The sequence below is a fragment of the Orbicella faveolata genome, unplaced genomic scaffold (assembly GCF_042242905.1).
Source record: "Orbicella faveolata isolate gen_17 unplaced genomic scaffold, um_ofav_v1 contig_1, whole genome shotgun sequence".
In the NCBI taxonomy this organism is placed as follows: domain Eukaryota; kingdom Metazoa; phylum Cnidaria; class Anthozoa; order Scleractinia; family Merulinidae; genus Orbicella; species Orbicella faveolata.
The window spans coordinates 23,204,476-23,232,230 of record NW_028301536.1 but is presented as its reverse complement, the minus strand read 5'-3'; the positions used below and the strand labels follow the sequence as shown (position 1 = coordinate 23,232,230).

General features: G+C 39.7%; 1 protein-coding gene, 1 long non-coding RNA gene and 1 other non-coding gene across 6 annotated transcripts in view; 2 read left to right on the top strand and 1 right to left on the bottom strand.

The window, feature by feature from the left end:
• Positions 1–14,014, top strand: part of LOC149118447 (uncharacterized) — a 76,023-nt gene extending 62,009 nt beyond the window's left edge. The window contains exons 2-4 of the long non-coding RNA XR_016209314.1: positions 11,202–11,257; positions 12,874–12,979; positions 13,368–14,014. This is a non-coding gene — a long non-coding RNA (uncharacterized LOC149118447). The remainder of the gene's footprint in view (positions 1–11,201; positions 11,258–12,873; positions 12,980–13,367) is intronic.
• On the top strand, positions 11–27,755 carry LOC149118446 (uncharacterized). Of its 4 annotated transcripts, XM_089296455.1 has the most exons (9): positions 11–337; positions 4,548–4,706; positions 8,707–10,665; positions 10,711–10,980; positions 19,940–19,984; positions 20,075–23,370; positions 23,581–23,636; positions 25,175–25,280; positions 27,357–27,755. In XM_089296455.1, exons 1-9 carry the CDS (start codon positions 226–228, stop codon positions 27,468–27,470), a joined length of 6,117 nt encoding a protein of 2,038 aa, XP_089152581.1. In that variant the 5' UTR covers positions 11–225; the 3' UTR covers positions 27,471–27,755. The 4 variants fall into 4 exon arrangements, with proteins under 4 accessions (XP_089152581.1, XP_089152590.1, XP_089152595.1 ...); XM_089296464.1 differs by having other exon boundaries at positions 8,707–10,980; positions 20,165–23,370; XM_089296469.1 differs by lacking the exons at positions 10,711–10,980; positions 19,940–19,984.
• On the bottom strand, positions 7,537–7,609 carry Trnat-ggu (transfer RNA threonine (anticodon GGU)). The gene has a single exon. It is a non-coding gene; the product is annotated as a tRNA-Thr (tRNA).

Here is a 27,755-nt window from a genome sequence, read left to right as displayed (position 1 = left end):
CGTCGATGATGTCATCTCAATGAACGAAACGCATGCAACGCTCGTGTGGCTAATTTCAACATTCAAGCTTTTCATTAGCGTAGTCAAGTTAAACTATTTTTCACTTGTTTTTCGTCATTAAATATTCAAAGGACGCACCTTGGTGTTATTTGGAGGCAACCTTGCCTGTTGGAAGAGCCATTTCACGGACTGGAATTCGGAAAGGGAGGTTAATTTCAACTGGAAATGAAAACTGTTGTGACCGAATTGGCTTTTCTTTTTGTCTGGATATCTCTCTGTTTTGGACGTGTCCTGCTGACAGGTGGAAATCGTCCTTCATTTTGTTCGCTACCTAAAGGTATGATGGACTCCTCTTTTGCACATTTAGTTCATTTTCGATGAACAATAATGTTGCGTATTCCCCCCGTACGTTAGTGGTGCATGAAGTGTAGTTACGCTTAATTTTGTCATACCACAAAAAAAAAATGTTTAGCTAGGCTTCTGCATCTTGCGATTCTATGCTATGAAAGAGCCTGGAAACCCTGGACCGTTGTAATTTACCAGAATAAGTCACGGTATTATTAGAATACAGAATGGTAACTACTATTAGGCATGTGGTATTAAATTTTTATGTACATTAGGCCCAGTTCAGACGCCGAACTTTTCATGAGCCGAACTTAATTAACCGCGCGGCCATGGGCCGAGCGCGGTTCATGTTCTACCCTTGGTTTATTTTTTTTTATTTTTTTTTTTGTCGGAGGCCAGACGCAGATCTCCACTCGGCCAACTTTGAATTACGCAACCTGTAATGTTTACTCGCCAAACCTTGTTTCTTCAGGGTCAACAGAAATCTCAGATTACAAAATCACGCCGAACCTACACGTTGCAAAAAAATCTCTTCAAAACCCTGACATCGAAGCGATATATCACTTTAGCGTTAATAGCTACCACACATCGGCAGAAGGTAAATCTACTCCTTAACAATCAAGCTTTATCGTGCTAAAATTTCAGCGAAATCGAACAAAACCAGAATTAATTAGAATTTTTTTGTGACCTCACTCCCCAGACTTGACCTAACAAAGGGAGCAACGGTCGCCCATAGCAACCGAAAAACACGAACATAACAAAGCCGACGTTTTGGCCAAAAAACTCCAGAATTATCGCCTGAGAGCTTAAACTTGAATGGGAACATCTTTCTCGAACTTTTTTCAACTCATTTAGATGAAAGAATGGCCTCGGCGGGCTACAAAAATGACCAAGAGAAAAAACAGAACAAGACAGCAGAACAAACCGATAATATTTCACCACGTGGCTTTCGGCACGAAAACGAAAATACAGCTTACTCCTGGATAAATTCAGCCTTAGAAGTCACCAACTGGTCCCATATTACTTTCTGTATCCTTACAAATGTCCTGACTTCCATCTCCGAAAGATTTTGCCCCAATTTTGAGCAAATAAACATTTCGCCGACAGCGACCACCATTACGGTGGCTTGCATACTAAATTGGCTAACTTGACAAAATTCTCCCGAGGGGGGAGGATGTGACGAAAAGAGCTGAAAAATGGCCTGTAATTGGCTAATGATGAGATCTTCCCACTGTCCAAATTTGGTGAGAATCGAAAGTAACGCCAATTTCCTGTCACGTTTTCAATCTGTAGCCATTGGAGTGACCAAAATCGATACATCGGTCACGATAGAGTTTCATTATTAAATTACGTGACTACTTTGCTAGCCCTTTACTCGTGGAAAAACACCAATCAAATTTAATCATGTCTTTAAAGAAAGAAAGCTGTTGTTAATAGTGTTATTATCGTGTGGTTCATATCGTTCATGACCATACATATCCCGAAGAAAGTTCTAGATTAGGACCATTACGTCATCGGAGATCTGTCAACGGCTACCACTGATGGTGCAATAATACAGTTTGTGTTGATCAAGTGATGTGATGTCTACAGTAAGAAAAGAATCATCAATGACTGCTTTGAAATGTGCACTACATTCCGACGGTAGTGCTAAGCAAACAGTTAAATTTTAAAAGCGTGGTTGTAAGATCTAAGAGATCTTCTTGTTCAAGTTTGGACCGACCCAAATTATCAAAAGTACACCTGTTGATTCAGACATCAATCTTAATTCGCCGAACTTTATTTAGTTTAAACCAAAACACATCGAAATGTCAGCGATTTTCAGGCAAAGTAAAAACTGCTTGTAAAATACGTTATAATAATTTATACATTAGGTTCGGCTTATGAAAAGTTCGACGTCTGAATCAAAGCCGTTCCAAAGCCGAAATTCCTGGCTGAGCTAGGTGGGAAGAACGGCTGGGCCGTTCCAAATTCAAATAGCCGTTCTTAACTGATTCCGACGCCGAACTTTTCATGTACTTAATTCAATGTATTTGGTTCGGCCCATGAAAAGTTCGGCGTCTGAACTGGGCCTTACTTTGGGTCTTTGTGGTATAATTCTGAGTTTCATTCAGTGAAGTGCATGAAGGAGGGGGAATTTGCAATTGGATGTTTCTTTCGGAATAGAAAAATTGAAAATTACAGTCGAACCTCCACTAAGTCTAGCAGCCACCCACATGGACTTCCGAAATAAGCTCTCGACAAGAGTGATGCTAACAAAGCCCCATTTTTATTGTAAAAGGTGACAAAAATTGATGAAGACCATGCAATGTTGGCCTCTGTTTCTGTTTTATTGTTATATTTTGCTTGTGTTATGCATTTCTATGCTACAGTAAGCATTATGCATCAGTCAATTCCAGCAGTGCCCATCCCCCCCCCCCCCCCCCCCCGGGCAACCACAGGGTATTTGCTCACGTTGTCAGTCCCCGGGGGTGGGGCATCTGCAATTTTATCGCGGCCCGGCCCGGAGGCAGGGCATTTGCGTACCCCGGGGTGATCCCCGGGCATTTCACACATGTGTTTTCGTAAGTGCCATGGATGAGTTCATCGGGCAAGACGAGGCTTTTGTCGAACAATGACTTGTCCGTCAGGGACTAGAGAAACTTGTAGATGTTTTAAAGGTGTGTTTTCTCAATTTTAGATATTTCGTCATTACTTGTAAGCATATAAACATAAGCGACAAGGTGAACTATATTTTGTTCATCACAAAACAATTGCTGACGTGAACATGACTATTTTGCATTTCGCATTCAAAACTAGCCTAGCATTTTTTAAATTCATGAAAGTGGAGTTAAAATACTTAAGGTTTGCTAATTCAAATGATACGATCTTCAAGACAGATCTTGCGAGCTTAAAATGCAATGCATCATCATTTAAAATGTCTTGATTCTTCACGGAAAAAGTAGCCTGCGAAAACAGGCACCTATCATCGCTCGCGGCTGGAGGCATATCCGCCACGATCCCAGCTATCCTCTAGCAAACTGTTAAAAACAAATATAAAGAAATAAATATAATCAGAATCAACTAACACATACTGTTGTCCTTGAAGTCTTACCGTTGCATTAAAATACTGAACAGCTGAACGTTTTATTCACTGATTAATAAAAAAAAAACTGCAGAGGTGTTGGAAGGTGATGATCCCAGGGGCGGGGCATTTGCCCTCTTTATTTGTCCCCACCCTGGGGCATTTAGACAGCTTATATGTCCCCACCCCGAGGAATTTGCCCATTTATTTAAAAAAAATGCTAATGCCCGGGGGATAGCCCAGGGGGGGGGGGGGGGGGATGGGCACTGCTGGAATTGACTGACGCATTATAGAGATAAAACTGTTGTACCCAGAAAAGATACAGCTTTCATATTCCAGTCCCTGCATAATGGCCACCCCTCTACATCGGCCACTTTCCTTTGTTCCCCAAGGTGGCCATAGTGGAGAGACTCGACTGTATCTTTCTCAAATACAGGGCTGTGTACTCTCGGCTCAACTGCCTCTACAAAGGCAGATTCAGATTACCAATATTTGATGGACAGTTCCTTGGCTTGGCCCATCCAAACTGGCTGATATAATGAAAGAACCAATTCAACCATAAAAAATGTGGCAAACATCCAAAAGTCTCCCTCGTTTGGATCTTACTTTCATATTCTCACATGGACTGCATGATTTGGGAATTTGTCTTACTACATGTAGGAGATTTTGTTTGAATCTGAGAGGTCATGGGTTGGAATTCCAGGCGTGGATCAGATTTTTTTCTTAACCCCACACTTGTAACATACTGAAAATTAGTTTCATGGCCTTTATTTCACTAGCAAGTTAATGGTTTATCTTAAAACTTTGTATAGCCCATGTACACAGAATGGTATATAATCTTTGCTTTGTGCTCTGACAAAGCATTCTCAAATTTAATGCACCACTGAACTACTTACTGCAGATGTTCATTAGTTAATAATCCAGCTTTCAATTTTATTTGCAACGATCCTGGCAAAACATGTTTGCTACATGTAATGTTTAATCACAATGTGTCGTAAATAAGTTAGTTGTAATAACATTATGACTTAGGCAGACAATGTACAATTACCAAGTAAGTAGCCTGTTGTTTAAAATTTCATCATCTTGGGTGACGTAAAGTAACTTGGAAGGAAGCTTCATTCTATTTTGCATTCTTTGCCAGAAACTGGTCCATGTCGTGCTGCCTTTCTCAGATGGTATTATAACATCAGTTCTGATAAATGTGAACAGTTTACTTATGGAGGATGTGGTGGTAATGAGAATAACTTTGATACAAAGGATGAGTGTGAAGGAAACTGTACCACAAATACTGGCAAACAAGGTTTGTACGTGTACTACACACTTTTTATAAGTAAAAGGGATATATGAGGAAAAAACCCTGACTTTTTGGTTGGTATTCTGACCATTTTTTTGTGGCACTAAGAATGGATGATTTTTGGTAACCTTTGTTTTGGAGAATTGTTTCTGTCACATTTTAGTATAAATAAACTAGCCTTCTTTCAGGAATTCCATTCTCTTATTGGCTACACTGCTCATTATCTATTTTGTTGTAGATAGTGAGTACCGTAGCTATTTCTATACGTGATAGTTGGCTCTGGCTGTACCCTCATCACTATCATACGGTAGAAATCTTGTAAATAAATCTAATTATTGTTATATATCCATGTGTCCCTGAATGTAGTAGCATTTTGATTACAGTTACCCTTTCTGTATATTCAAGATAAAGAAACAATTTTCCATCATACATGTATATTATCTAAAACTGGAGATTAAACATAGATCTGTGGTCCGTTAACACACTAAAAATTGGTATAGGTAATCGTATGAATGCGAGTGCAATAATTATGAGTTATATTTGAAAATTCTCTGAAAATTGCACGTCGAGCCTTTAGATGAATGCAATTTGAAAGAATTTTCAAATATCAAGAGTAGTGTAAATGATCCTTAATTGCTCGAGCTGTCATACGATTACTCATTATATGACTGAGAAAATTGCAAATGTCCATGCATTAGCGGCCACCTCCCATTTCCTGGAGGGTAGCCCACTGTATTATATGTAAACCAAAAATAATTGCACAGCGCGAAAAGACCTAGGTACGAGTTTAGCGTTACAGTATTATGCAGGGTATGTAGGTAGCGGTGGTCTAGTAAAAGATGACAACAAGGGCAATGGTAAACTATTCATTCTTTTCATTGATTAATTTAATCTCTTCCCACTCAACAAGATTGTGTGCTCCCTGTGGTTCCAAGCCTTATGGAGCCTTATGTATTAGGATAGAAATTGTCCTACCCCTACCCCCTTAAATGGGATGACAGCATTGCGTGACGAACAAACAAGGAACTGCTGCAAGCAAGGATTCAAGCAGCAATAGATCAAACGATGATCAAACGTAATAAATTATTTTGGTGGAATGCAAAGCAAGCAACTATCTACAAATCACTTAGCCGGTTTTGACTTAGATGCAGTGGTGATCATATGTGTCGAAAGAGGGTCATAGATTCATGGTATTCGACCATTAAATAAGTTGACAGTTGGCAATGAACATCGGACGTTGTGCAAACAAAAGCAAAGTTCTGCTTTATATGCGACGAATGGTGACACAAACACATCAAATTGGCTGTTGGACCTGCCTTTTACTGCAAATAAGGTTAGAACATTTCGAAATTATCAGCTCCGTGTCTATTTCAACTTAATACAGCTCAAGACATGTGGCGCGTGCCAAAGTATATGTCTAACCTGTAAACTGAAATTTGACGACGGATGGTCAAATATCTGCATTTTTAACGTACTTTGAAAAGTTCTCGCGCCGCTCACAATCATTTGCCCAAAGAGATTTTTACAGGAATCTGTAGACCATCCTTCTGCGATTCAACCACCAGAAGCTTAATCCATATGAAGGTTTCGCACATGGTGAAAATCAATTATTTTTACGAAGTATTTTTAAGTGAATGAAATACATGTCTTCGAAATTTAACTATTTTGCACCCAACAAAAACCACAACATTCCATAAAATCAACCCAATACACAATTAAACATTGCACAAAAATATTTGAGTGTTTTAAAGATGGAAGAATGATGTGGTTTTGCATGCGAAGCTCTCAAACTTGTTTAATAAAATGGTGCATCAAATGACAATTTTAACGGAATTTGGTAATTTGCATATTTCTTTGAAATAAAAGGGTATTTTGCCAAAAAAACTATCCAGTAGTTTTTGTCATGCCCTAGCCTATCTACCGTAAAAATATGAGTGAAATCAAATTTGCGACCCTTGCTGCGAAATTATGAATTTGTCTGATTTTTACAGGCAGGTCCTCTTAATAAGATTTATTGTAATTTTATTAAGTTTTAGATTTCTTATGAGATCTTATTAGATTTTTTATTATTAGATTTGGGTTGCGCCTCACATGGGATACTTTTCCTCTTTGTGCAGTCCCTTTTGGTCTTTTCATTTCTACTATTGATTTACCATTATATCTATATATTTAACTTATGAGACCAATAAAGTTGATAGAACTTTCCGAACTGAGGATGGACAGACACCTCAACAATAACTGATGAATGACTGAGATCTAAACATTTCATGATAACCTTGATATTAAGACATGAGTGATCATTGCAGTTATACGCACAACTTAGGCAGTAGTGAAATAAAAGCCTGAAAAAAAAATTCAGGCCTGAACACAATTCGAACCCATGGCCTCTGCGATACCAGTACAGTGCTCTACCAACTGAGTTATCAAACCACTGGGACCTGGGGCCCGTTTCTCGAAAGCCCTGGAAACTTTTCGGGCCTGGAAAGCCATAGCAAAATCTCGAACCTTACGATTACAGAGCTGTTTTATTCACGTATTCTTAATATGAACGGAGGTTCTCTACATACAAGAAGTTTCAGGCGTATACGCCTCTCCGTTTTTAGATACGGATGAACTAAAAATCTCTTTATGGGCCCGAAACGTTTCCGGGACTTTCGAGAAACGGGCCCCTGGTCGCTTAGTGAGTTTGTAATATACCTGTAGATGGTGAAGAACAAAAGTGAATATTTGAAAGATCATATACTTGAACTGCAGAGAAAGATATGAAGACATGATTGATCATCACAGCTATACACACAACATAAGCAGTAGTGAAATTAAAGCCTGAAAAATATTCAGGCCTGAATGGGATTTGAACCCATGACCTCTGCAATACCAGTGCAGTGCTCTGCCAACTGGGCTATCAAGCCACTGGGAGCTGGGTACTTAGTGAGTTTGTAATATACCCATAGATGGTGAAGAATGCAAGTAAATATATGAAAGATCATATAATTATTTGAACTGTGGGGTAAGATATGAAGACATGGTTGATCATCGCAGTTATACACACAACATAAGTAATAGTGAAATTAAAGCCTGAAAAAAATACAGGCCTGAATGGGACTTAAACCTATGACCTCTGCGATACCAGTGCAGTGCTCTACCAACTGAGCTACTAGGAGCTGGTCACTTGGTGAGTTCGTAATATACGAACTCACTAAGTGAGAAAACTAGACTAAACTTCTGCTAGCTTCTTTCTATGCCTTGTTGATTACTCTGTCTTTAAGCTGAGCATCCTCAAACCTTCATCCGCACCCACTTTGCTAACTATGGAAAAATAGATTTTTCGCTTCAAGATGAAAATTGCAGTCTAGATATACATTTACCTGTACACATGAGACAAAAACTTCCTTCAAGCAGTGAAAGAAATTTGTAAAAAATTGTTTGCCGAGGGTTTGGGTAATTTTCTGAAAATTTCTCATAACGTATGTTACTTTCTTCGCATTAGTCATAGAGTTGAAATAATCATGTAGCATTTCTTAATAGTTCTCCTTTTTCTATCTCTTACATGAATGTACGGACCTTGTAGTGTACTACATGTGCTTGTACCAGTATATCTTTGTGTGAACAGAACATTCTGGTGAAAATCAAGATTTTTTTGTGATGCAATTCATGTTGGTGTCCCTTTGTCATTTCTCTATTTCTAGACCATATGGTTGATTGATTTACAATAACTTACTGGCTTAACCCTTTAGGCTCCTAGGGGAGCAAAAGCCATCACAATGTTTAGGTATAATAATTATACCTAAACATTGTATCTTTCTAAATATGAAGTTCCTTATGCACCTACTGGCGCAGAGAGCAGTGATATGAAGTTAGGAATTTACATGTAAACCATGCTGGTAAAATTAATGATAAATAAGTAAAATTAATGATTGATATAATGCATGGTAGAACGTGACCTGTAATGCTAGCGGAGTCGTTTGTGCAAGTGTATTTAATGCTACGTTTATACTGAAACTTGCAGGCCATTCTTCTCAATTGCTCAAACTGTTTGATGGAAAAAGTGCAAGGGTTGCAGACAAAACCAGTGTAAGCATTAGAAGACAGTTGAGAAGAAAGTTGCAATCTACATCAAACAGCGATGTCGATGAAGAAACCACTGGATCACCATCTCAACCTGAAGGTAAAAGCAGTGGAAAAACTGATGGATCACCATCTCAACCTGAAGGTGGAACAAGTGGAAAACCGGATGGATCACCATCTCAACCTGAAGGTGGAACAAGTGGAAAACCGGATGGATCACCATCTCAACCTGAAGGTGGAAGCAGTGAAAAAACGCATGTATCACCATCTCAACCTACAGGTGGAAGCAGTGGAAAAACGGATGGATTACCATCTCAACCTGAAGATGGAAGCAGTGGAAAAACCGAAGGATTACCATCTCACCCTGAAGGTGGAAACAATGGAAAAACTGATGGATCACCATCTGAACCTAAAGGTGGAAGCAGTGAAAAAACGAATGCATCGCCATCTGAACCTGAAGGTGGAAGCAGTGGAAAAACTGATGGATCACCATCTCATCCTGAAGGTGGAAGTAGTGGTAAAACGGTTGAATCACCATCTCAACCTGAAGCTGGAGGGAGTGAAAAAACTGATTTATTATCATCTCAACCTGAAGGTGGAAAACGTACAAAAACGGATGGATCACCATCTCAACCTGAAGGTGGAAGCAGTGAAAAAACGCATGTATCACCATCTCAACCTACAGGTGGAAGCAGTGGAAAAACGGATGGATTACCATCTCAACCTGAAGATGGAAGCAGTGGAAAAACCGAAGGATTACCATCGCACCCTGAAGGTGGAAACAATGGAAAAACTGATGGATCACCATCTGAACCTAAAGGTGGAAGCAGTGAAAAAACGAATGCATCGCCATCTGAACCTGAAGGTGGAAGCAGTGGAAAAACTGATGGATCGCCATCTCATCCTGAAGGTGGAAGTAGTGGTAAAACGGTTGAATCACCATCTCAACCTGAAGCTGGAGGGAGTGAAAAAACTGATTTATTATCATCTCAACCTGAAGGTGGAAAACGTACAAAAACGGATGGATCACCATCTCAACCTGAAGGTGGAAAACGTACAAAAACTGATGGATTACCATCTCAACCTGAAGGTGGAAGCAATGGAAAAACTGATTTATTATCATCTCAACCTGAAGGTCGAAAAAGTGCAAAAACGGATGTATCATCATCTCAGCCTGAAGGTGAAGGCAGGGGAAAAACTGATTTATTATCATCTAAACCTGAAGGTGGAAAAAGTGCAAAAACTGATGGATCACCATCTCAACCTGAAGATGAAAGCAGTGGAAAAACGGATGGATCACCATCTCAGCCTGAAGGTGAAGACAGGGGAAAAACTGATTTAGTATCATCTAAACCTGAAGGTGGAAAAAGTGAAAGAACTGATGGATCACCATCTCAACCTGAAGATGGAAGCAGTGGAAAAACGGATGGACCACCATCTCAACCTGAAGGTGGAAGCAGCGGAAAAACGAATGGATCACCATCGCAACCTGAAGGTGGAAGCAGTGGAAAAACGGATGGATCACCATCTCAACCTGAAGGTGAAGGCAGGGGAAAATCTGATTTATTATCATCTAAACCTGAAGGTGGAAAAAGTGCAAAAACTGATGGATCACCATCTCAACCTGAAGGTGGAAAAAGTGCAAAAACGGATGTATCACCACCTCAACCTGAAGATGAAGGCAGGGGAAAAACTGATTTATTATCATCTAAACCTGAAGGTGGAAAAAGTGCAAAAACTGATGTATCACCATCTCAACCTGAAGATGGAAGGAGTGGAAAAACGGATGGACCACCATCTCAACCTGAAGGTGGAAGCAGCGGAAAAACGAATGGATCACCATCGCAACCTGAAGGTGGAAGCAGTGGAAAAACGGATGGATCACCATCTCAACCTGAAGGTGAAGGCGGGGGAAAATCTGATTTATTATCATCTAAACCTGAAGGTGGAAAAAGTGCAAAAACGGATGTATCACCACCTCAACCTGAAGGTGAAGGCAGGGGAAAAACTGATTTATTATCATCTAAACCTGAAGGTGGAAAAAGTGCAAAAACTGATGTATCACCATCTCAACCTGAAGATGGAAGGAGTGGAAAAACGGATGGACCACCATCTCAACCTGAAGGTGGAAGCAGCGGAAAAACGAATGGATCACCATCGCAACCTGAAGGTGGAAGCAGTGGAAAAACGGATGGATCACCATCTCAACCTGAAGGTGGAAGCAATGTAAGGGAGCTAATATAAATATGTGCTTGTTTTGGAATTTTCTAGATATCTTGTTAGACATTTTTGATAAGACATTGTACTATTGGTTGAATATTTTTAAGAGTCCGTCTGTGTTTTTGGATTGTTACACGTAAAAGTGGCAGTTGAAGTGTACATGTACAATTTTTGTCACATGGTTTTGTTTGTAATATATCTTTTATTCAAATGCAGGATGACATTGAGGATATCCTGGATGTTTCTCCTTTCCAGAACTATAGAAAGGACAGGTATTGTTACCCTCGTATTTACTTCAAAAAGTGCCTCGGCTCTTGTTTGGGGACGGCGCTACATGTTTTAAAAACTCATTAAGAAGTTTTTTTCTCGATAAAACAGAAACTCTTAGTCTTATCTGAAAAGGTGGCAACAACGAGCAAAACTCCGGTTAATAACAATATTACACTTACGTCCATCGAGGGCGGCACTTAGTCGAGGACGGAACTTTTATGGGTAAAGATGATAGTTGGCTGAGCCGAGAGAAATGAGAAGAAGGGAGAGAGGGATGGAGATGAAAATGTTTAGATAATATTGGCTGCAGCTCCATTATGACAAGTGCCCTTTTACTTTGGACACTTTCCATTCGAGCAAAACTTCCGGATCTTTCGAAATCTGGACAAATGGAACGAAATTTCTAGTGAGAGTTTCCAGAAAGTAGAAAGTTGTTGAACCTCCGATATACGAACCATTCAGTTAATTAACCGAAAATTCTGAGAGGAAAATCAAAGGGAACAGAATTTTCGAAAATTGGGGTATACTTTGCGGGGTTTTCCTCTTTTCTGGAAATTCTAGAAACATTGTTCCATTCCAGGAATTCAAAGCGGACTTTTTGGCCGAATTGAAAGTGACTTCAGTGTTCCGAGTGAGACGAGGTCATTGCCTTCATCTTTCTTGATGAATGACCCGAGAACTAGTAGTACAATCTCGACCATTCCTTCCCCTCCTCCTTCTTCAACAACCCACCTATTTCAACCATACCTTAAGCTTTGCAAAGAAGTAGGAAAATCGGTCAAAATCCTGTTGTTTAATAAACAGTACCAAACACTCGCTGCCAAAGACTTAAGAAGTTGAAGTTGAAGTTGAAGTTGAAGGGGAAGTGCAGCTTAATAAACCATTCTAATCCCAAAAATGGAAATGCTGTTGATAACGTGTACATGAGTGGTCATCACACACTTGGTTTTATCCATAAACGTTTGAGCGCTGTAAAGTTGTTGTAATTATAGTATAACAAACATCAACAGTACCACATGAAGGCACAGGCTACTCGGTACTGTACTTGTACCGGTACCTCTTGTTTTCATGCCATACACCAAGGTTTCATCTTCAAACTTTTATTTTAGAACCATCTTACCTGTACACAGTAAATGCTATCATTTAGAAGTACTACTAAATATATTTCATTTTAAAGGTACAGACTAAGATTAAATCCGGCACAATAAACACGCATGCCATGTTGATCGATAACCTTCATTCGAACGATAACAAACTAAGATCTCAACTGCAGAGTCAAAATGAAGTTGTTACCGTTTACTTAAGCAATAGACCACAAGTTTTTATGGTTTATAGGCTGATAAACCACGCGGGATGTTGGAAGAACACTCGAAGAATTCGTAAATCACGAGCCGCAGGCGATTGATTTACGAATTCTACGAATTCTTTAGGGACAATCAGAGCGCGCGCATTCATTTGATTATTATATATATATTATATATGCATGTACAGCATAACGTCCATAACTATTAACCTTGCCACATGAACTTCTAATAACTTGGTACACTGTTGGATTTCATCATCTGAACCGTTTGATGATGTAATGAGTTTGTTGTTTCACTGATAATTTTTTTTTTAGTGCCGCCTATCCGTACGAACATACCTCCAGCCACTTTGCAGCCTTCTTCCTGACTTCTATTGTTATGGTGTTCGCTGCTTATGTGGTGTACCACAACAGACAAAAGGTACCTAACGCAGTGTCATTATTCTTCTTCCTCATTTTCACATATAAACCTATTGACGCTAGTTACAAATTAAAGCTGTCTAATGTACGGTCTTATTGTTATCCTTTTAGAGCCTTTAGTTTAGGGACTTTCCTTTCCCCTTGTTTGTTACGTTGGACGTTTTCTCTTGTCAACAGCCGCTCTCTTTGGCACCAAATTATGATGCTGAACGCAGCTAAACTGAGATTTTCATTCTACGCAATCTGGAATAAAATAGCCACTTACGTACCCATTCTTCTGGCTCGTCAAGAGGAGAAGTCCGTGACGAGCCAAGAAGATATCTGCATAGGATGCTGGGAATAAAAGATGTGTAGTTTTCCTCACAGTTATATCTTGGTTCCTCCCATAGATCATCGCAATCGTTATCGAAGGCAGAAGTGATGGCAATGGCAGAAGACGCGGCTTTAGGAAACTGGAGACGAACGTGGAAGAAGCCATGCCGTCACTGAAAAGTTCAAACTCAACATACGTTTATTAGAATTGCTGTTTATGTGATAAAAAAGAAATTATCAAGAGAAAAAAAAGTAAATAATCGGTTAAAATCAGTACCAAACAAATGTTTCCAAGGATAAAGAGTTTCTTATTTGCGAGGCTGTTTTGGAAAAAAAAAAATGATGCTAGCTTGTACATGTACATAGGTGATCGTGCCTTGAAATTATTGGTGACCCAGGCGTCTTTGGGTAAGACACTTTCAGGTTTCTTTGAACAATGATGACTAAATCTACGCTTGGTGGCCATGGAACATTCTTGACACAACCTTGTGAAATTGCTGCAATCAGTGTAACCTGCCATGCACTACGGCTTACATCATGCCGTCCAGGAGGGTGGTGTCGGGAAGGTAGAATATAGCAATACTCCCGCAATGCACGCCCTGCAGTTTGGTTGTTTGTTTTTGTTTTTGTTTTTGCTTTTGTTTTTTTTTACCCGGCACTAAAAGTTACTAAAGGTTAGTAAGTTGTATTTTGGAAGTGTTTGAAATAAATAATGAAAACTGTCTTCGTTTCTCTGAAAGTTTGGATATTACATTCTTCGTACAACAAAAATGAACTTACCGGTGACACAAGTTTGCCACATGCTATGACTATCAAAGTTGATAAGGGAGAAATATGAAGCCCAGTGAATATGTTGGTTACCGTCCACAAATTGTTTTCTCTCTTGTTCTGCCGTGACCGTGCACTGAACACGGTAGAAAGAGGAAGGCGTGTCTGAGCAACTAACCAATATAAACGGCACTGTTGCGTAATTCAACCTTGTGGCGTGAAGTTTGCCTGGCTTCATAATTTTTTTCCCTCGAAAGGATGAAGGGCAAGAGAAGTAATTCCTCGTAAGAATCTTATTCGTAAAGAGATCCTTGTCAAGCTATTCAAAGATCACCACCGGTTTCGGAGGTTTCAGGGGGTCTCGAAATAGCCAATCCCGAGAGACGAGTTTTCCCGCCTGCTGGAGAACTGGATTCCATCTGTAGTATTAGCAGGAGACATTACATGAGGGATCAGGCCCATTAACTCTCACACCCTTCACATTTTTCCCTCGTATGATTCTATCGTGTGAAGTTCTCAAAGAACATGGCCCTAACTTTCACACTTCTGCCGAATAAGATTAACTGGATCAAGGAAGGAATCCTGGTGTCATAGACTACTGATTGGCTGTTTTGAAATTGCTTTGGTCATAGGAGTACTCATGTATTACCTAGAGTAAGTGGACTATATTTGCATGCACGTCTGGTTCGCACGAGTGGAGCATTGTCCAAATAAACAAAGCGCCCTCAGTTAAAGGGTAGTTCAAACTTCCTCACGAGATATCCGAGTAGAAATTGCGAGTACATCATTATCGTCCCCAGACCCTTCTTTCTTTCTCTTCGCTGGCGGGCCTTGGCATGAGGAAAAGTTGGCTCTGAAGACATGTTCTGATTGGCTAGATTCTTAGACTCGGATTTTGACTTATTCTACGCTGGTTTCCTTTCCGTTAAAACCGGGTCTCTCTAAAACGAGGACCGAATGGCAGATGGCGGATGGCGGATGGAAAAATGAGGATGACAGAAAATGCGGATGGAAAATTGAGGATGACAAAATCCGTACGAGGGGAAATTAACTACAAAGTTCTCTTGGCGTTAGTCTATTTTAAATATTTTAGGTAGGTTGTTTCCTCTGATGGCTAGCGGTGAAAATGTTTGTGAGATTAATTAATGTTCTTTTTGCTGCGCTAAAAAGTCTAAGAAGCCAACAAGCAGAATAAATTGACTGAAGTTATAGCAGAGACGTTTTTACCCGAAAAGAAGACTTATCTGTCTGAGATGAATTATTTATTTTTATTTTTTTTTAAAATAGAATTAGAGTACAACGACTAATAAATAACAAAAATTAATATACAAGATTACAATGAAGATACAAAACTACAATTTATATATTAAAGGATAGAAAACAAAATGGCGAGGGAACCTAATAGAAACCACGGGGCTTGTAAGCTTAGGTTTCCTCTCAAAAAAAAACACCAGATGACTAATTTAGATAAAGTAATTAATGACAAGCTTCATTTAATGACAGAGTTAATAGTTATCGATAATATATGCTTTAAGTTTTTTCCTAAAAGATGCCAATGATGAATAGCCAGAAATTTCAGGTGAAAGAGAATTAAAAAATTTAGGACCTCGATAGAATACGGAGAATTGCCGGATATTTGTTGTACATAATGGTAGACGAAAGGAGTTTGCATGCTTTGTATTGTAACCATGGATTTGGTTTTTTATTGTGAATATGTTCTCAAATTTTCGAGGGAGAATAGCTTTCTTAAACGAGAACATAAACTGACCTAGATAGAATTATCCGTCTGTGACGAATTTTCCGTCTTTAGACGAATTATCCGTCCGACACGAATTATCCGTGTAACAGGAGTTATCCGTCAATGTTGATTTATCCGTCTAAATCGAATTGTCCGTGCTCTTTCGGCACCGGCCTTTGGAGACGTGTTTTGCAGAGCCTTGTGCAAACGCTCCATGTGCCTTGCAAATTTCTCAACTAGGGTACAGTGGGGCGCCATCCGTTACAGTATTGTCGTTTCATTTAATGTGACTTGCTTTCTGCAGAGGAAATTAGCATGGAATTAGACAGAGAAAGTTCTTCGATGTAGTGAAAGAAGAACGGAGGCTGATGATAAAAGAAAAGTACAGGTCTAGTCTGTCATCATTCGATCAAGGCTTTTCCGTGTTCGTTTGTTTGTTCGTTTTTGTTTTTGATTTTGTTTTTGTCTTTGTTTTTGTTTTTTGTTTTTGTTTTTTTGTCTCCTTAAATGTTTTGATCTGTTTTGTGATGGAGTAAAAAAATATAGATCGTTTTCACTGTCACGCAATAAAAAATTAATCGAAAACCATCCAGTGGAAAAAGCTATGGAATTATGATGTTATAGAAGATAACTAAATAAGCCTCTTCTCCAAGTTTTAGGCCTGTGCGTTTCCCCAAACTTCAGATATTCGTCGAAATGTTTTGCCGATATTTACAGAGCCCAGTATGAAAACGCCATGTTGGTGTACCTCCGTGGTACACCAATATGGCGGCCGGAAAATAGTGTTAACATCTGGAACTTACTTTGGCTATCTAGGCGACTGATTATCAGTATTGATCAAACAAGCATTTGCATATGCACTTTTCCTAATGCCTTAACTTCTAAAAAGGCTCAAAATCGTGGGATAAGTATATATTTTCCGACAAACTCGATCATAGCCTTGTGTCACGCACCTCCATAACCCTGAAATTCAAAATGCTCTGATTCCAAACGAAGCACGCTATTGGGCTGTAAAATTGTAAACAGATATAAATATACCGCCTCTTGTGCCTGATGAGGACAAAAACTTTGGTGGCCCTTTCGTTTTGGATTTTAGAAAGTGATGACGTCACGTGAAAACGATCTATTGGACCTCTCCCGGCCCAAATAAGATGGCCTGGTTTATTTACAGCTAGGACTGTTAGAAAGCGTTGTAAGTTAATTTCCCCTCACAAAGGTTTTATCATCCGCATATAGTCATTCGCGTTTTTCCATCCGCATTTTTCTATCCACATTTTGTCATGCGCATTCCATCCGCCATCCGCCGTCTCACTCCATCTGTCCCCGTTTGACAGAGACCCGTTAAAACCACTGGTTGATCTCTAACTAAAGCAAATCTGCAATAGCGCCTGAAGACCTTAGAAGGCTAATTATCAAACTAGCTTGCAGCAAGAAATTTCAGTGAAGTTCGGGAAATGAACATTCATAACATTAATTCTGTTTTAATCCCCTTTTGATCAGATTTGTAGCTGCTTCAATCGAATAGTTATAGTTAAGGATGGATTCAAATTAGTAAAGTCTCAGTCCAAGACGAGCCACTCGTGCCAAGGCACTTTCACTCGTGCCAAGGCACTAAGGGGCGTGCACGACAACGATGATCTCGGACGGATCTGGGAACAAGAATGATGTCAGTCGTCTACCTCGTGAGTCATACGATACGTGTGACCGATTTTCAATTTCCGGGTTGTGTGGATAATGCAAAATACGATCCAGTATTTACCTTGATTATTCCCTTTCTCAAGCAAAACTTGTACAGTTATTCAGTTAGATCTCTGAGGAGAAATCCCATTAAGACCTCGTCGGAGATGAACTCGCAAATAAGCTTGGCAATGGTCCTCATTTTGTGCCTAAGCAACGCGGCTGGGAAAAAGAATGTTACGTTAGGTATGTTGACGTTAGAGGACTTACAATTTGAGTAGAAGCACTAGATCCATTTCGAGTAAGAATTTACCATTCTAGTTTACAGTCTTCAAATCATTATATCCTACTGAGCTACTTTCTCTACCAAAGCGAGGGCTCTGGAAACGTCACTGGTTTGAAATTCGAAACTGATCGTGCTCGTAGTCCGATCTAAAGATCTCTCCCAAGATCTGATGTCTGTACATTTCGGGTTTTGTTGTTATGTGTGCATTTAAACGAGTACATGCAATGTGATGTGTGGCTTTAAAACACTTGAAAGAAAGCATTGCATTTTGTGCCATTTAGATGTACGAATACATAATATTCTATAGGAAGCTATATCTTTGTGTATCTTTAAAGAAAGACAGTAACTGCTTCCTCGCTATTGTAATTGTAGTTTAATGTCGCGTGTTTTATAAAAACCAAGTGCGTTACTACCCTTTTTATACTGTTAAGAGCATGCAAATGTAACCTTATTGATATTTTATATCGAGACAAGTCAATTTATGACCGTTCATATGCAATGCACGTGTCACGCAACCTGCCGTGACGAGATCTCACGAGTACTGCTCCTTGAACTTTAATATAAACAACCGAAGATGAATTCCATCAAGCGACACGGCGTTAAAAAAAATAAATGAACGTGAACGGCTAAACTTGTGTAGCGCTAAAATTGTGGCAGTGAATCTAGTGTTCTAAAAAGTTAAAGGTTTTTGGGCCGCTTATGGCTGTTATCCTTGATCATATATTTGAACTACAGAGAAAGATATGAAGACATGATTGATCATCACAGTTATACACACAACATAAGCAGTAGTGAAATTAAAGCCTGAAAAAAATTCAGGCCTGAACGGGATTCAAACCCATGACCTCTGCGATACCAGTGCAGTGCTCTGCCAACTGAACTATCATGCCACTGGGAGCTGGTCACTTAGTGAGTTTGAAACATACCCATAGATGGTGAAGAATGCAAGTGAATATATGAAAGATCATATAATTATTTGAACTGCAGGGTAATATATGAAGACATGGTTGATCATCGCAGTTATACACACAACATAAGCAGTAGTGAAATTAACCCCTGAAAAAAATTCAGGCCTGAATGGGACTTAAACCTATGACCTCTGCGATACCGGTGCAGTGCTCTACCAACTGAGCTACTAGGAGCTGCTCACTTGGTGAGTTCGTAATATACGAACTCAATATGTGAGAAAACTAGACTAAACTCCTGCTAGCCTCTTTCTATGCCTTGTTGATTACTCTGTCTTTAAGCCGAGCATCCTCAAACCTTCATCTGCACCCACTTTGCTAACTATGGAAAAATAGATTTATCACTTCAAGATGAAAATTGCAGTCTAGATATACATTTACCTGTACACATAAGACAAAAACATCCTCAAAGCAGTGAAGGAAATTTGTAAAGAAGTGTTTGCCAAGGGCTTGGGTAATTTTCTGAAAATTCCTCATAACGTATGTTACTTTCTTCGCATTAGTCATAGAGTTGAAATAATCATGTAGCATTTCTTAATAGTTCTCCTTTTCCTATCTCTAACATGAATGTACGGACCTTGTAGTGTACTACATGTGCTTGTACCAGTATATCTTTGTGTGAACAGAACATTCTGGTGCAAATCAAGATTTTTTTGTAATGCAATTCATGTTGGTGTCCCTTTGTCATTTCTCTATTTCTAGACCATATGGTTGGTTGATTTACAATAACTTACTGACTTAACCCTTTAGGCTCCTAGTGAAGCAAAAGGCATCACAGTGTTTAGGTATAACAATTATACCTAAACCTTGTATTTTTCTAAATATGAAGTTCCTTATGCACCAACTGGCGCAGAGAGCAGTGATATGAAGTTGGGAATTTACATGTAAACCATGCTGGTAAAATTAATGATAAATAAGTAAATGATTGATATAATGCATGGTGTAACTTGAACAGTAATGCTAGCAGAGTAGCCTATGCAAGTCTATTTAATGCTACTTTTATACCGAAACTTGCAGGCAATTCTTCTCAATTGCTCAAACTGTTTGATGGAAAAAGTGCAAGGGTTGCAGACAAAACCAGTGTAAGCAGTGGAAAAATGGATAACTCACCATCTCAACCTGAAGGTGAAAGATGGGAAAAAAGGGATAAATCACCATCTCAACCTGAAGGTGGAAGCAATGAAAAGACGGATAAATCTGCTTCTCAAACTTAAGGTGGAAGCAATGAAAAAACGGATAAATCAGCATCTCAACCTGAAGGTGGAAACAATGAAACAACGGATAAATCAGCATCTCAACCTGAAGGTGGAAGCAGTGAAAAAACGGATAAATCAGCATCACAACCTGAAGGTGGAAGCAATGAAAAAACGGATCAATCAGCATCTCAACCTGAAGGTGGAAGGAATGAAACAACGGATAAATCAGCATCTCAACCTGAAGGTGGAAGCAATGAAAAAACGGATAAATCAGCATCTCAACCTGAAGGTGGAAGCAATGAAAAAAGGGATAAATCAGCATGTCATCCTGAAGGTGGAAGCAGTGAAAAAATGGATAAGTCAGCATCTCAACCTGAAGGTGGAAGCAATGAAAAAACGGATAAATCAGCATCTCAACCTGAAGGTGGAAGCAATGAAAAAACGGATAAATCAGCATCTCAACCTGAAGGTGGAAGCAATGAAAAAACGGATAAATCAGCATCTCAACCTGAAGGTGGAAGCAATGAAAAAACGGATAAATCAGCATGTCAACCTGAAGGTGGAAGCAGTGAAAAAATGGATAAGTCAGCATCTCAACCTGAAGGTGGAAGCAATGAAAAAACGAATAAATCAGCATCTCAACCTGAAGGTGGGAGCAATGAAAAAACGGATAAATCAGCATCTCAACCTGAAGGTGGAAGCAATGAAACAACGGATAAATCAGCATCTCAACCTGAAGGTGGAAGCAATGAAAAAACGGATAAATCAGCATCTCAACCTGAAGATGAAAGCAATGAAAAAACGGATAAATCAGCATCTCAACCTGAAGGTGGAAGCAATGAAAAAAGGGATAAATCACCATCACAACCTGAAGGTGGAAACAGTGAAAAAACGGATAAATCAGCATCTCAACCTGAAGGTGGAAGCAATGAAAAAAGGGATAAATCAGCATCACAACCTGAAGGTGGAAGCAATGAAAGAACAGATAAATCAGCATCTCAACCTGAAGGTGGAAGCAATGAAAAAACGGATAAATCAGCATCTCAACCTGAAGGTGGGAGCAATGAAAAAACGGATAAATCAGCATCTCAACCTGAAGGTGGAAGCAATGAAACAACGGATAAATCAGCATCTCAACCTGAAGGTGGAAGCAATGAAAAAACGGATAAATCAGCATCTCAACCTGAAGGTGGAAGCAATGAAAAAAGGGATAAATCAGCATCTCCACCTGAAGGTGGAAGCAATGAAAAAAGGGATAAAACACCATCACAACCTGAAGGTGGAAGCAGTGGAGAAACGGATAAATCACCATCACAACCTGAAGGTGGAAGCAGTGAAAAAACGGATAAATCAGCATCTCAACCTGAAGGTGGAAGCAATGAAACAACGGATAAATCAGCATCACAACCTGAAGGTGGAAGCAATGAAAAAACGGATAAATCAGCATCTCAACCTGAAGATGAAAGCAATGAAAAAACGGATAAATCAGCATCTCAACCTGAAGGTGGAAGCAATGAAAAAAGGGATAAATCACCATCACAACCTGAAGGTGGAAACAGTGAAAAAACGGATAAATCAGCATCTCAACCTGAAGGTGGAAGCAATGAAAAAAGGGATAAATCACCATCACAACCTGAAGGTGGAAGCAATGAAAGAACGGATAAATCAGCATCTCAACCTGAAGGTGGAAGCAATGAAAAAACGGATAAATCAGCATCTCAACCTGAAGGTGGGAGCAATGAAAAAACGGATAAATCAGCATCTCAACCTGAAGGTGGAAGCAATGAAACAACGGATAAATCAGCATCTCAACCTGAAGGTGGGAGCAATGAAAAAACGGATAAATCAGCATCTCAACCTGAAGGTGGAAGCAATGAAAAAACGGATAAATCAGCATCTCAACCTGAAGGTGGAAGCAATGAAAAAAGGGATAAAACACCATCACAACCTGAAGGTGGAAGCAATGAAAGAACGGATAAATCAGCATCTCAACCTGAAGGTGGAAGCAATGAAAAAACGGATAAATCAGCATCTCAACCTGAAGGTGGGAGCAATGAAAAAACGGATAAATCAGCATCTCAACCTGAAGGTGGAAGCAATGAAACAACGGATAAATCAGCATCTCAACCTGAAGGTGGGAGCAATGAAAAAACGGATAAATCAGCATCTCAACCTGAAGGTGGAAGCAATGAAAAAACGGATAAATCAGCATCTCAACCTGAAGGTGGAAGCAATGAAAAAAGGGATAAAACACCATCACAACCTGAAGGTGGAAGCAGTGGAGAAACGGATAAATCATCATCACAACCTGAAGGTGGAAGCAGTGAAAAAACGGATAAATCAGCATCTCAACCTGAAGGTGGAAGCAGTGAAAAAACGGATAAATCAGCATCTCAACCTGAAGGTGGAAGCAATGAAAAAACGGATAAATCAGCATCTCAACCTGAAGGTGGAAGCAATGAAAAAACGGACAAATCAGCATCTCAACCTGAAGGTGGAAGCAATGAAAAAACGGATAAATCAGCATCTCATCCTGAAGGTGGAAGCAGTGAGAAAACGGATAAATCAGCATCTGAACCCGAAGGTGGAAGCAATGAAAAAAGGGATAAATCACCATCACAACCTGAAGGTGGAAGCAATGAAAGAACGGATAAATCAGCATCTCAACCTGAAGGTGGAAGCAATGAAAAAACGGATAAATCAGCATCTCAACCTGAAGGTGGGAGCAATGAAAAAACGGATAAATCAGCATCTCAACCTGAAGGTGGAAGCAATGAAACAACGGATAAATCAGCATCTCAACCTGAAGGTGGGAGCAATGAAAAAACGGATAAATCAGCATCTCAACCTGAAGGTGGAAGCAATGAAAAAACGGATAAATCAGCATCTCAACCTGAAGGTGGAAGCAATGAAAAAAGGGATAAAACACCATCACAACCTGAAGGTGGAAGCAGTGGAGAAACGGATAAATCACCATCACAACCTGAAGGTGGAAGCAGTGAAAAAACGGATAAATCAGCATCTCAACCTGAAGGTGGAAGCAGTGAAAAAACGGATAAATCAGCATCTCAACCTGAAGGTGGAAGCAATGAAAAAACGGATAAATCAGCATCTCAACCTGAAGGTGGAAGCAATGAAAAAACGGACAAATCAGCATCTCAACCTGAAGGTGGAAGCAATGAAAAAACGGATAAATCAGCATCTCATCCTGAAGGTGGAAGCAGTGAGAAAACGGATAAATCAGCATCTGAACCCGAAGGTGGAAGCAATGAAAAAACGGATAAATCACCATCACAACCTGAAGGTGGAAGCAGTGGAAAAACGAATGGATTACCATCTCAACCTGAAGCTGGAAGAAGTGGGGAAACGGATGGATCACCATCTCAACCGGAAGGTGGAAGCAATGAAAACATGGGTGGATTGCTATCTCAACCTGAAGATGGAACCAATGTAAGGGAGCTTATATAAATATGTGCTTGTTTTGGAATTTTATAGATATCTTGTTGGACATTTTTGATAAGACATTGTACTATTGGTTGAACATTTTTAAGAGTCTGTCTGTGTTTTTGGATTGTTACACTTAAAAGTGGCAGTTGAAGTGTACATGTACAATTTTTGTCACATGATTTTGTTTGTAAGATATCTTTTATTCAAATGCAGGATGACAATGAGGATATCCTGGATGTTTCTCCTTTCCAGAACTATAGAAAGGACAGGTATTGTTACCCTCGTATTTACTTCAAAAAGCGCCTCGGCGCTTGTTTGGGGACGGCGCTACATGTTTTAAAAACTCATTAAGAAGTTTTTTTCTCGATAAAACAGAAACTCTTAGTCTTATCTAAAAAGGTGGCAACAACGAGCAAAACTCCGTTTAAAAACAATATTACACTTACGTCCATCGAGGGCGGCACTTAGTCGAGGACGGAACTTTTATGGGTAAAGATGATAGTTGGCTGAGCCGAGAGAAATGAGAAGAAGGGAGAGAGGGATGGAGATGAAAATGTTTAGATAATATTGGCTGCAGCTCCATTATGACAAGTGCCCTTTTACTTTGGACACTTTCCATTCGAGCAAAACTTTCGGATCTTTCGAAATCTGGACAAATGGAACGAAATTTCTAATGAAAGTTTCCAGAAAGTAGAAAGTTGTTGAACCTTCGATATACGAACCATTCAGTTAATTAACCGAAAATTCTGAGAGGAAAATCTAAGGGAACAGAATTTTCGAAAATTGGGGTATACTTTGAAGGGTTTTCCTCTTTTCTGGAAATTCTAGAAACATTGTTCCATTCCCGGAATTCAAAGCGGACTTTTTGGCAGAATAGAAAGTGACTTCCGTGATCCTTTAAGCAAGTGAGACGAGGTCATTGCCTTCATCTTTCTTGATGAAGGACCCGAGAACTAGCAGTACAATCTCGATCATTCCTTCCCCTTCCCCTTCCCCTTCCCCTTCCCCAACAACCACCATTTTTCAACCATAAGTTTAAGCCTTTCCGGCTAAGAAATAGGAAAATCGGTCAAAATCCTATTGCTTGATAAACTGTACCAAACACGCCGCGCTGTCAAAGAAGTAAGAGTTGGAAGGGAAGTACAACTTAACAAACCATTCTAATTCTAAAAATAAAAATGCTGTCGATAACGTGTGCATGGGTGGTCATCACACACTTAGTCATCACAGCGCTCTAAAGTTGTTGTAATTATAGTATAACAAACATCAACAGCACCACATGAAGGCACAGGCTACTCGATACTGTACTTGTACCGGTATCTCTTGTTTTAATGCCATATACCAAGGTTTCATCTACAAACTTTAATTTTAGAACCATCTTACCTGTATACAGTAAATGCTATCATTTAGAAGTACTACTAAATATTTTCCATGTTAAAGGTCACAGACTAGGATTAAATCCGGCATAATAAACACGCATGCTATATTGATCGATAACCTTCATTTGAACGATACCAAACTAAGATCTCAACTGCAGAGTCAAAATGTAGTGTTACCGTTTACATCGCAATAAACAGTGCCACATGAAAGTATTCTCAATGCATTTCAGTGGAATGGTCAGGAAGTAGAATTCAGTCAACAACAGCCGGTTTCAGTTAGTACCACCTTCTGCGTGTACAGCATAACGTCCATAACTATTAACCTTGCCACATGAACTTCTAATCACTTGGAACACGTTGGATTTCATCATCCTGAACCTTTTGATGATGTAATGAGTTTGTTGTTTCACTGATAATTTTTTTTTTAGTGCCGCCTATCCGTACGAACACACGTCCAGAGACTTGGCAGCCATTTTCCTGACTTCCATTATTATGGTGTTCGCTGCTTATGTGGTGTACCACAACAGACAAAAGGTACCTAACGCAGTGTCATTACTCTTCTTCCTCATTTTGATATATAAAGCTATTAACGCTAGTTACAAATTAAAGCTATCTAATGTACGATCAGGAGCCATAATCGGGGGCGGAGACCGTAAGTCTTGGGATCCGCGCGCACCTATGATATGGGACAATTTTTCTATTTTTAGAAAAAATTGCGCCATCCTGACGTCATATATCCGCGCGGATCCACGTACATGTCGGGGGCTCTCGCGTGGATGTTGTCACGTTGCGTGATCAAATGTTGAGAGTTGAGAGACCTTGAGAGATTCTCTTGCGTATTTTTTCACAGCCATGGCAGGGAATAAGGCAGGGAATACGAACTAGGGCGCTTATATTTCTTTTTATGCTCTGAGCTAACGGAAAGGTGGGTTTTTCAGGGTCGAAAACAAGACTTCCATCTCGCGCTAGGAATGAATAATAAGATCTGTTTGCGCTAGTTGTAAGCTTACGCGTATGTTTTTGCGTTTGTTCTGACTTAAGAATATAGCAAGGAAACTCTCTACTCTGGTATCGAGTTAATTTGTGAGTTTCTCTCTCTGTTTTGATGGCTTCTTATTGTTTCTGCTTGTTTGGTGAGTTTGCAAAAGTTTTTGAAAGGAAAGTCTGACGCGTACAATTAGCTCATTTGCATAGTGCAGCTCGTGCACTTTCAAGTCCGAGTCGGTGTTTTCAATTGTCAACAAATCTTGACAAAGATTTCTTTCGTTATCTTTTGTGCTGAGATGCTGCAACAAATTTCACGAACGCAAAAAAGGCTACTAACAGCATGTGTGTTTCTTCAACATAACCATACTGAAGTTTACTCTGCGAAAATGAAAATAGACAAGGAGTTTTGATAACTCGATCAACAAAATCGAAATCGTTATTCGAAGTTGATTAAAGAAAGCGTCATCGTAACTTTGCTGATTATTTCTGCTTTATTCACATATTTTCAGCTTAGCTTTTAATATGTTCTCAACCATTTATCAATCTTAAACAATAACTCTGTAGAGTTATTGTTTGAGTTCGATGTACGCTTTCACACGAAAGTGCGGGGGAAGTACAATTTGTCATGTTAACTGACTGTACAAAACACGCATCGGCGGGCGCTCTCATTCATCGACAACAGAGAATTTACTGGATTTTTACAGGAATAAAACTGAGCAGTATCTACGGACGTAAAGTTATTGGGCCTTGATGAAACATCAAGCGTTGCTTACAATTCAGGCGAAACTCAAACTGACCAAACTAGCAATTATTTTGTTTTACTTTTCAGTCGCGATAGACTGGCAAATTCCTCGCAAGCGTGTGGCAAGAGGAGCTAAGAAACTATGAAGTCCTGAAGCTCTGTTATATCTAAATATATCCGGCTAGTTTTTTGCTGTGTAATGGAAAAGCTGTTAATCTTCAACATATGTGAAATTTAAAGTGAAGTAATGTACAGCTCATGTGAAAGAAGGATCGGTCGGAACACAACTTGGTCAGCGATATATATAAGCTTAAAGCGGGACATACCTAAATTCGACACTGTCTTACTTCACTCAGACTGGAGCAGCTTACGACGAAAATACTTAGGCAAAGTTCCAACAGACGTAAACGCGTTGAGTTGTGGGCCAAAAACATGAAAAATTTCGGGAATTTCGGACGCCATTTCCCCCGCGCGACATCCGAATTATTGGCCCATATCATGGGGACAGCCCCAATACTAGAAATGGCGCGCGCTTACGGTCTCCGTCCCCGATTATGGCTCCTGGTACGGTCTTATTCTTATCCTTTTAGAGCCTTCATTAGTTAAGGGACTTTCTCTTCCCTTGTTTGTTGCTTTGGACGTTTTCTCTTGTCAAGAGCTAGCCGCTTTTCTTGGCACCAAATTACGATGCTGAAAGCAGCTAAACTGAGATTTTGATTCTACGCAATCTGGAATAAAATAACCACTTACGTACTCGTTCTTCTGGCTCTTCAAGAGGAGAAGTCCGTGACGAGCCAAGGAGATTTCCGCGTAGTTGGCGCATGGCTGGGAATAAAAGGTGTGTAGTTTTCCTCACAGTTATATCTTGGTTCTTCCCGTAGATCATTGCAATAGTTATAGAAGGCAGAAGTGATGGCGATGGCAAAAGACGCGGCTACAGGGAACTGGACACGAACGTGGAAGAAGCCATGCCGTTACTTAAAAGTTCAAACTGAACATGTTTCCTAGAATAAAGTGTTTCTCATTTGCGAAGCTGTTTTGGAAAAAAAATGATGCTAGCTTGTACATGTATATAGCTGATCGTGCCTTAGGGTTAGGCCAACATCATGCCGCTCAGGAGGCTGGTGTCGGGAGGGTAGAATATAGCAATACTCCAGTAATGCACGCCCTGCAGTTTGTTTGTTTGTTTGCTTTTTTTTTTTTTTAACCTGGTAATGAAAGTTACTAAAAGTTACTAAGTTGTATTTTGGAAGTGTTTGAAATAAATGAGAAAAACTGTC